The 11,228-nt window shown below is 36.6% G+C and overlaps 1 protein-coding gene across 1 annotated transcript in view; it reads right to left on the bottom strand.

Moving 5' to 3' along the window:
- Positions 1–817: 817 nt before the first annotated feature.
- The window catches only part of UCHL3 (ubiquitin carboxyl-terminal esterase L3 (ubiquitin thiolesterase)), a 31,673-nt gene continuing 21,262 nt past the window's right edge, over positions 818–11,228 (bottom strand). Inside the window, exons 5-7 of the mRNA XM_010142798.1 lie at positions 4,755–4,830; positions 2,289–2,347; positions 818–1,031 (exon numbers count right to left, since the gene is read on the bottom strand). Coding sequence (XP_010141100.1) covers positions 948–1,031; positions 2,289–2,347; positions 4,755–4,830 — 219 coding nt within the window. The 3' untranslated portion in view covers positions 818–947. The remainder of the gene's footprint in view (positions 1,032–2,288; positions 2,348–4,754; positions 4,831–11,228) is intronic.

The raw sequence follows: 11,228 nt of genomic DNA, 5'->3' as shown, positions 1-11,228 counted from the left end.
AAAGGGTATCACATAACATTCAGCAATGCCACCTGACAAACTTAGAATAGATAGTCCTAAAGGGGAAAAAAAAGTATGTGACCATCACAGTTATCTTAAAATCTACAGTCTGTTTCTGTTCTTGTCACACAGAACTTTATTACAGCAATCATTACATTTCTATCATTTATTTCAGTTAGGTGAGATTCTCCACATTTCTGTATTCACCTGTGTATGCCCTACACAGTCCTACCATTCGAACTATCATTGATTACTATGCTTTTCTGGGACAAAAATCCATGGGTTTTTTCCACATACATAGAAAGAAAACACTGGTTTAACTACAGCTTTTTGACAATTTATTATCATAACTAAGCTGGAGAAACAAAATTAAGTTTTGTTCAAAATGTAAAGATAATTTTAAAATATTAGTGCTCACCAACAGTAAGAAGAAACAGTCCTTTTTCTGCCTTTTTTATTCCACATATTTATTTATAAATAATGCACTCCAAAAAATGCCTTTGTGTTTTGAATCAGCTGCAAAAGTTCTTTTAATATTCTTGTATCATAATTAAAAGATGGACATAGCCTTATATTTCAAGTTTTTACCCGTTAACACACCATGTACTCCACTCAGAATGTTATCTGTCAATTATACAAATGATGATCCTCCTCTGAAGTAGCTCATCATTACTATGATGAAATATCACAGACGATAATTCTCAAAACTTTTGAGGGGGTGGAAGAGGAAAAGCCCACTACACAGAAGTCTTGCACAAAATGCATGCGTGCAATATAAATACCCAAAGTTGCTTTAGGAACAAGCAGCAAGATATAACAAGGACAAATGCAAAGTTTATTCCACGTATGCTACAATAATCAACATGTTAGAGAAGTATCAAAATTTGTACTATTAACATATGGCGGCAGTTTTATTGTTACAATACACGCCCCACTGGAAAAGGCTTTTAAGCTGCAGACAGTGCAATTGCGTTAAATCTTAATTCTTCTGGGTCACGTTCCATGAATTTCTTGCAAACTTCTATTGCATCCTAGGGGGGAAAAAGTAAAAATCAAAACCAAAACAACACACACTATAAATCATTCTTGTTAAAAGAAAAAACCTGCACAACTGAAATATGAAGATATGGTTTATACAGACTAGATTCAAAATGGCTTTTTCCATGAAGGATTATTAAATAGTGTCACAAATCTACATAACCTGTATTTCTGATCTATGCAAGATTATTTACAGTGCTCACGTGGGCAGCGTAAGAGAGTGGAAGTTTTACGCAGGACCTTAGCAACAATGATTTTTGTGACTGACTATGACTTTGTACAACAGATGCGTTGCTTGTCTGACCTTCTAAATGCATCTCTGAAGTTCGCCTTTACTAGTACTGTATTCAGAAATTTTTCCTTTGTCTCAAGATGAATCTAAGCTGTGTGGGGTAAGTGAAAGATTATAAGTAAATCCTTCATCTAGCTTTAGGGTGTAATCTGGAGAACATATGTTATCAGTAAACCAGAAAAAAGCCACATATGGAAAAAAAAAAATCTTCATCCAACTTCTTCCCCTGCCCAAACAAGTACAAACTGTATGCAGACTTCACAGACAGTAGTCTATGCTACTAAACTATAAACGGTTTTGTTTGTTTTTCAGTTTCTCTGGTTTCTTCCTTTTGTAAAGCTGATCCAGTCTGGATACCATAAAAGTCAGATCTATGCATTGCCTCCTCAGCCTCAATGTCATATCATTCTGTGGAGATGACAGTTTACCCTCCCCATTCACTGTAGTCCATTCCAATTCATTTCTCAGCTAAACAGCCCCTAACACAAAGAAACACCCCAAAGAAGCCACAAAGCTGGAGGAGAAAGGAAATCAACTCAACCTAGCATGGTACCTATCAAACTAAACGAAAGAAAAGAGAATGAAAAATTATTCTAAATTTTCAGTCTGAGACTTCATCTTGTATACAATTTGAAAGATGCAGGGGTACATGAAAATCTCAACACAGAAGAAAAGTCTATCTGATCTGATCTTCTGTAATGGTCAACCCTTCTGACATTTCTTATTATCATGTTCCCATACTCTTATCATCCAGTCACAACATGAGCATTCTGAAATACCTGTTTTAAAACTGAATAAACCTAATTTTCTCTTCCCATCCCACTTGCTCTATTCGTCATCCAACCATAAATATAGCAAGACTTCGGTATAAATATTTTTATAAACACTTTTTATAAATTTTGTGGAAATACTGATAGAATTTTTTACACCACCATTTAAGAAGGCTTTCTAGTCCTACCTCTAAAAAAGATTCGTCACTAGTTTCCCCATGGTTTATTGGAAATGGCTTGCGCCCATCTGTTGAAACACAAAGCAGAATTGAACACCACATTTATAAAATCAGAAAAGCTTCATTTTCCCAGTTAAAACTATTTGAACACATTTTTTTGCTCTCCACTTAAAAAAATGCTACCTCTTTTTTCATAAACGTATCAGACATGCAGCAAGTTATTCCCTGGTCTGTTACACTGAAAAACAAAAAAATCCAATCAAAACAATGAAATACTTTTAAATATTTTATTTGAAAACTTTAAGGCTGTAAGTTGCAATTGGCTTAGTGCTGGTATAGTACTTTACTTTTTCAAGAAGAGAAGAACAATTTCAACTACACTTAATGGATTTACCCAGACACACAGCTGTACATCTGTGGTCTTTTGACAGCTGTGATCAGGAGATACGTGGCTGAACAGAATACCAAATCCAGCAGTTTGAAGAGTCTGGCATAACTGAAATGTTACTCTCATTTAAAATAAAGCAGCAAACAAACCCAATAAATTTAAGCAGCACTTAAAAATGTTTGCTATAGTTTATTTTTTCTCCAATTAGTAATATAGTACTGCTATCATTCTCATAATTTTAAAAAATAGTTCCACTCACAGAAGTATGTCTCAGGTTACATGTGAGGAGCTAACAGTATGAGAACGTATTTCAGGATATCCTAAGTATTGCTAGACCAAATTCCCTTTTGGCTCTGTCCTCCCTTTTAAAGACTTTTCCCTCACCACAGATTCCATCAAAGCTGGCAATAGTTCCAAACTACACTATGCGTAACTAAAAATAAATTCAATGTTAGAAAACTTTTGGATTTACTTGACAAGAGGTCAACAACCATGATTAAAGATACAACAATGCAAAACCCTCAGAACTTGCCAGGGAAACAGGACTGAATGCCCTCTACTGTTGCAAGCCAAGTTTGACTTGATTTTTTTTTTTTACATACATATTGGCAGAACAACATTTTAATTTCATGTGCCTATGAATAACATGTTTTCTGTGGCAAAAAAGTCATAAGTATTTAACAACCATGTGCTTCCTTAGTATTTTCTGCCTGCCAAAGCCGACAAGCTGGCCACAGTTACTGAAGCCACTGAATTAATTGGAAAACCTTCTCCCATTTTCCTACTTTTAAGAAATTTTTGCTTCCTTTCACTGGTGTAGAGAGAACTTATTTTAAGAACAAAGGAAATAGTAGTACTGGCATACCACTATACAGTGGAGCTAACTGCCTTTTTTTTTTAATGGAAGCAAAAAATTCAAGTGAGTTTTATCTTGCATCGTACTTCTGAAAAGTAGGTAAACATGGTAACCTGCAGTGTGCTTTTGTAGCAGAGCATATTAATGGACAATAAAAAAGTAACATGGAAATAGTAGCACTAAACTACTAAACAACTAAAAGAAGAGCGAGCCATCTCCCCAAATTTAGAGTCATGAAATATTTATGTTGTATCCTACAGTAGACACCTCACTATTTGATCCGGTTCACTGAAAGATATATAGCATCATAAAAATACAGAAACGTCTGCCTATTGTTCATGACTTACACCTGATAACACCCCCCTAAGATCACTTCAGTATTAACATAAGCACTTCTTACATACCACTTATGCCCCAGGGTACGATTAGTTGTCACCTGTTAAGGGCATTGCTTAATTACATGTTGATTTTCAAAGGATCAAAGTGTTCCCATCATAAAATACTGCAGAAATTGTGTTAGGAAAAACCAGTGACTTGCAGTTTTTAAATCCTGATCTACTTGCTAGTTTTCTGAAAGGCCTAGTGCAAAACCTAGTTGCTAAGCAACATGTTTAAGATTGGAATCATTAGAGAATATCTGAGCATAACTTGGTGCTACGCAATCTGAAAAGGGAAAAAAACAGCTGTAATTCAGAAAACAGAGACTACTGTTTTAACAGTTAACTGACTAGTGACCACAAAATGGTAGAAGAAAATATATCCAGCCTGTAACAAATGAGTTGGAGAATATTTTTATCTCCCGGTATCTTGACTACCTAATTTCAGTTTAAACTCTATCACACTATTTAATAGTATACCAAACTCTTCTAACGTGGCATACAGTTCATTTATTAATTCTACAAGCAATTAAGGAACTTAAGTACAACAGTATTTTCCTCTCTGAAACTTTGAGTGCTCCTCAATTCTTTCTTGCTTCCTGTCCTTTTAAATCATAAAGGAAGTTTAGAGGCATTTTATCTTAATAGGAGGGAGTTGAGGGAAGGAGAATTAAAAAAAAAAGGAAAAAAAAAGAAAAAAAAATAGGAGGAATCTCCCAGACTCTATGATGCAGCTGAAAAGAACCTAAGGACTATGTTACATCAAGTAATCTCTCTGAAATTTGATAGCCAACAACATTACTGCTTTTATTTGTTTCAAACAAACGGAGAGAGCAGATAAAAAGTGTTCTTACCCAATTCGTAGAGATGACCACCTACATTAACTAATGCAATAAAGTGAAGATCTACTTTTTCATCTATGCTTGGTGCCTGCAAGACAAAACGAAACAAAAAGAAATTGTGTTCACTGAAACTTCTGTGAGATGTGATTAATGAGAACATCATCATAATATCGAAAAAAACACCTGGCCAAGAGAAATAACAAGTGAGAAGCTCACTCTGGATCTGTACAGTACGGCAGAGGTCACACTGCATTTTCAGAACATTTTGGAATATAAAGAGGCTTGCTGCAATGCACAGATCAGTAAGAATTCTTTCAGGAAAGTATCTGGAAGTATTTCCAATTATAGCTCTACATAAAAGCTTTATTTTTCATTACTGAATTAGAAGCAGTAGCAGCTCAAATACATTAACAGTAAATGTAGATATTCATATAAATAGGAACTCCTTCACAAACCCATCTCCCATTAAAAAGTGATACAGGGCTGAACTTTGAACCTGTAGTATTTTAAAACTGAAAATATTCACTTGGTCAAAATTATTTTTTCCTCACAAGCCACGTATAGTACAGTTAACCTGTATCCTCTTCACAAGCAGTTGAAAGAAACAGTTCGTATGTCTTTGGTGAGGAGGTGGAGTGGTGCCTAGACTGGTATCTTGAAATGTCATCATAGGGATCACACCAAGAAAGGACTGAAGGGCAGTTTCAGCATCAAGTGATGTGACATAAGAAAATAGTTACAGTTGGTCAAGATCTGTCTAGCTCAGTACTGTTGCCAGTGACAGCAAGCAAAGACTTTTTCAGAAGAAAACAGGGCATGCACAGCATGGTACTCTGTCAGCACACATTCTCAGCATCCACAAAGCAGTAGTTTTTGAACTTCTGAGCCAAAAGGTGCATGGCCACTGTCGTGTTGAATAGCAGTTGATGGTCTTGATTTATTGTCAGTCTGTCCAGTCCACATCTGAGCCTCAATCCACAACTTAAAAACATACTGTTTGAGGGAAGGGGAAAAAGCACCTCAGTTTTTCCTAAATTATCCAGAATCTGACTTCCGTGAAAATATATTTAATGTAATTTTCTTCCATCTTGTAATTACTGTTAGCCTTACATTAATTTCTTGAAGCTCCTCAAAAAATCTAAGAATTTGCCAGAAAGAGATTGGAGTATAAAATGAGGTTTTATACTCAGTACAGTCACATCATGTTTTCAGGACTGGGTTAAAAGTTTCCTTCTTCCTGATGGTTGTGAGAAAAGACTTTAAAAGATGATCTAAACTGAAGAAATGTAGCGAGCAACCAGAACAATAAAGCAAAGGACAAGAATTCACCGTAAGTCCTTCAATACATCAAGAACTCCAAAGAACACAGCATTATAGAGGAACTGCCATCAGCTTACAAAAATTCTATGTAGCAAGCTCAAAAACAAGAGAGAAAAAAAAAAAACCAAAATAAAAATGCACACAGCCTCCCCTCATCCTCATTTGAGATTCATCTCCACGACCAGTTAAAGTGTGAAAGGCATAAATACCCTGTTTAATCTCTGTTTTGGAGGGCCTAAAATGCAGAAAGAGCATTCCAAAGGGATATGAGGACCTTCCCTCCTGAACTCCAAGGAGTCTTTTTCCTCTATGGCCTAAGTAAATTGCCTTTGAGAATTTTGGTTTACAGAAGGCCAAACAGAGCCAGGGATTAGGAAAACAAAACAAGCAGCCCCAAGAGTGACTTTGTCTACCCCAGTTGTAAACTTCCAAGAACCGCACATTTCTGTAAATTCCTGAAAACCACACAAGACAGTAGCTGACAACCAATGGCAACTTGTTATTCCATTGATCAACCAACTTCTTACAGGCATCTAAACTGTGGTGCTACAAAAGCGTACAGGCAGGTAAAGCTGCGTCCTTGCCAAATCCTACACTGCCACCTAATTCCCTTTGCAGACATACAACATCACGGCTGTTCACTTATCCATTAAACTTACCAACTGGGAAATGTGGGCTTCAGGAATTTCAGGGTTAGGGGAAGGACCACTGACGGTTTGTCTCACTTTAGGAAGGAATGGCTTAGCATTTAAAAGCTTGTATCTGAACACATGCTACCTGGGCTCAAATAGACTTTCACTAAAAGAGCTCAAAGCACCACTATGTCAGAGGAATCTGAGATGTTCGGGAATTGGTTTTGATCACATTTAATACAATGTACAGTTGCCCCTTTGACCATTTTGAGGGTTATGTTCTTTGTCAGCTTCTAATAAACAGCTTTTCTATAGAGACACACACTTGGCATGCTTGGAATGCTGAGCTTATATACAGCTAGAAGATAGACAGGGACGCCATCAAAAAGAGCATGATTAACTGTTCATAGAGTTTATTGGAGAGACACTCCTATAGAATCCTGCTGAGTTTTTGTACATGTCTAATCTAAATAATGTCCTTTCATTTTGCTATTCCCACAACCCATGAGAAATGTTGTGTTTTTTCATTTTTAATTCCCCAGCCTCAGAGGGAGAACAAAAGCGCCATACCATTATTAAAGTTTCTACCATGTGTTCTAACGCAGAGTGTCCTTCCCTTATGACTTCTTTTAATCTAATGTTGATAGTAGTAAATCTACTACGAAGCGTATCTCTTACATTTCTTTAAAAATTAGGATTTCAATCATTTTTCACAGACAATTATTTGTATAACCATAAGCACACACAAACAGCAGGGTCTGAATAGTCAAGATGACCTAAAACTGTGTATTATAGAAATACTGTTTATGATTTAGGCAAACAAGTAACTGAATTAACCTTTCCCAATGTGATGAATCTGATTCTAGATTCCCCCATCTCTCTGCTAAAATAAACAAAAAAAAAAGGTATCCATTGCATATGTGCACATGCAAGCGCACACACAGAACACAAACACATGGGAAGAAGCCTTGTCAGGCCCATTTCTACTTCACTTGAAAGCTCTAGAAATTCTAACACTTGAAGCAGAAGATTTTAAATTTCAAAGGAATGGAAAGAAGAGGGAGTGTCAGTTGCAGGGAGATGTCTTTTGTGGCCTCCTTGAAAAGCTACACCTTTGGCCAAGTTTTCACATTCTAATAAACAGTCTGTGTGAATGCTTAAAAGCACAAGAGAATATCGTTTTAAGGAGTCTGCCTGCATGTTCATCACTAGGTAGTATTTTCAGAACAGTTACAGAGAATTTCCTCTTGATTACTCTTCCTGTCAAAGTAACACGAATGTCAGTGAAGTGTTAGGATGACCAGTTCCTTTAGATTTTTTCACTTACAAGCCCATTCAATTTGCAAGAGGAGACAGCAGATTTGAATGACTGCATGTATGAACCACAAGTAAGCAGAAAGACACAGGAGTCTAAAGATGATTATTTAAATCAGGATTTGGAACAAACCTGTGGTAATCAAGACTGATTTTTCAAGTCTTCCAAAGAGCTGTAGCACACAGTAAAGAAAATGTATATTTCTTTCCCATCCAGACAAGACAGAAAGAGGACAAATATCAGCATCTTGGGTAGCTTACAGAACCTTATGTTATGGTTTCAACCTTAGTATAAGAAATACATTTTGGTAGTATATGTTGGTGGATATCACTTCACCAGTTTATCTCTTCAAAAGAAAAAAACCCCATCAAAATAATGTCCAGTACACTTGAAACTGATTTGTCAAAGAAAACTGCAAAAGGTTTAGTGCTCAAAGTGACGGTTCTGAGAACATCTTCTCAGCTGTAATTTGTTCTCAAGGTATTGACATAACACTCAATGATAATAATATAATGTAACTTCATGAATATCCAGTCTCATACACAAAAGTGTATCCAGTAATTCTGGATACCACATTAAAAGCACCTAAATGAACAAGTCCCAGTTTTTCAGAAGATTTGACTGCCTTTTCTGCTAACCTGCCTGAACATTCAAGTTAAATGATAAACATTAGCTGACTGCTGTGAGAAGTCCATTTTAATTGACTTGTCTCCAGTCAATATCCATTAGTTCATGTTATCAAAACAGCACCTCTATATTTCTTCCTCTCTTCATTAGCAGATTTCCAATCAGTAATTTTAAAAATTGTACTTCCCGAATTTTTTACTATACAAATGATAACCCTTCCTACTGCCTCTTTTACTGAGATATTCCTTAATTTTACCTTTCACCACTGCGTGCTGCCCTCTTAGACCATTATCCCAATCTAAATGTCAGTATTCAATTTTCACGAATTTGAAATCTTTTGATCTTCAAACGTTGCTATCTTAGAACAAAACTGTTCATCAAATTTGATATGCAACTGGTTTCTTTTCCTCAGAGCTGCACACAATTGGGGAAAAAAAACCTGCCTTGCTCTCAAGGACACACTGAATGAGTCCTCACCACATCCTGCTTAAAATTCATTTATGAAAGAACAAATTATGTTCAATGTTACATGACAGATTTCAGGCAACTTCTTCCAACTAAATCTTGTATTTTTATTATTTCCTTACACTCGCTCTTGAGAGAAAGAAGTGAAGCAAAAAGTCTCATGAAACAGTTTAGTAGAATGCTTTGTAGTATGTGTAGTGACTGGGAAAGGGAAAAACACCACTTAAGTCAAGAAATTGGCATCAAGAGTCTGTCAGGTTCTGGAAGAAAACTGGTAAAGACAGACAAGGAAAAGACAATTTTGCAGAACCTTGAGGAATAAAAAGTTTCAGATGCATCCAGGTGAAAGACCATGACAAAAATAACTGATGTCTAAGAGAAGAAAAAACCTGAGAGGTTTATCTATATAATTTCACTCACAATGAATTACAAGAAGCGAAAGAAAAACGTAATAAAAAATTAAGTTTACACAACAGAATGTTAGGTATGGTCTGGATTCAGTAAATTTTGAAGTAAGGGGAAAAAGTTATGTAATTGCTATTGGGTAGATTAGGCATCAGTGATTTCCATTTTGAAGCATGGAACATGTTTGGGCAGATGTACTGTGTAAGCCTGTGAAGGGCATTTGAATCCTGGTTCAAGTACTGCAATTAAAACAAAGACCACTGGTATGACAATCACAAGTTTCAGCAAGATTATTTCTGGCTCATTCTCACAGAACAGTAACATCTCTATTCATGCTCAGTATTTTTCAGCGAGTTTATGGTTATTTGAAATGCTCTGGTGTTTCATAGTTGAACGTGTATGGCTTAATGTAGATCAAAGTATTCCTTGTCCAGAATAATGAAGAAGAATTTCTGTAAAAAAGGTGCTGAGGGATTGTCTGAGGGCACACCCAAGAACAGACAAGCAATTCCTTTGCTAAGCATTGCCTTATGTATTCTTCTACCACCCTGTCATGGAAGACAAGCTGTCTTGAGCTTACTGATTCTATAGCTGGAATGTGCAACTGTCAAGTGAGGTACCATTCCAAGCTGCAGGACAGTAGCATCTTATTTTGAAAGGGAGGATGTCAAGCAAGAAGATGAGCTCCATCGGTGACCAGAGTATCTGGATACAGAAAGCTTATACAAACACTAATCTTTCTTGTTTATGGATCTAAAGGAAGATTTTTCAGTAGTATGCTGCTCTAAATATTTATTTCTTGGTTTGGTTGTTTTTTGTTTTTTTTTTTTTTTTTTTTAAAGAACAGGAACTGTAGCCTTACATAGAAAGTAAATGGGAGAAAATAAAAAGCATGTTTTCCAACTTAAAAAGAGTAGGAAAGAGAATCAGGAGATTAGTTTGACATATAAAAGGCAAACAGAGACACTAAACTAAAAGGACAGACGAGCTGGAAGAGATCACTACAAGGATTGAAGAAAAGTCAGTGTTACTGAAGCATGTTGTTACCTATAGCTTAAGTATTTGCCACATCTTCTGCCATTTATCAGGTTTGTATAGAACATTTCAGGACGGTATTTTCAATTTTTTTTTTCCTATCATATGTTCTTAATTCATCTGGAGACCTACTCTAAGAGGTTGTATTGAGTCTGGCTGAGATGGCATTAGTTTTTGCCACAGCAGCCCTTGTAGTGCTGTGCTTTGTATTGGTAGCTCTAAAGGGGTTGATTACGCACCAGTGGTTTGGATACTGCTGAGGAGTGCTCACATGGGATCAAGGCTGTCTCTCCAGCATTCCCCCTTCACCAGCAGACTGAGGGTGGGCAAGATCATGAGAAGGAACATAACCAGAACATCTGACCCAACTGACCAATGGGATATTCCGTACCATATGACATCTGCTCAGCAATAGAAACTAAGTGGGGGGTGGGGGCATTTGTTATTAATGAAGTTTGTCTTCCAGAGGGGAAGTGGCTGGACATCTCTTGCTGATGGGAAGTAGAGAATAAATATTTTGTTTTCCTTTACTTTTATGTGTGGCCTTTGCTTTCACTTTACTAAACTGGTTTTATCTTGACACAAGTTTTTTTCCCATCTTATTTTCTCCACACAACCCCTGCTGAGGAGGGGAGCGATAGAGCGGCTTGGGAGGTACCTTGCATCCAGCCAAGGCCAAGTCACTAC

Source organism: Buceros rhinoceros, unplaced genomic scaffold (assembly GCF_000710305.1).
Source record: "Buceros rhinoceros silvestris isolate BGI_N320 unplaced genomic scaffold, ASM71030v1 scaffold24550, whole genome shotgun sequence".
NCBI lineage: Eukaryota > Metazoa > Chordata > Aves > Bucerotiformes > Bucerotidae > Buceros > Buceros rhinoceros.
The sequence above is the reverse complement of the archived record's forward strand: the minus strand, read 5'-3'. Positions and strand labels throughout refer to the sequence as shown.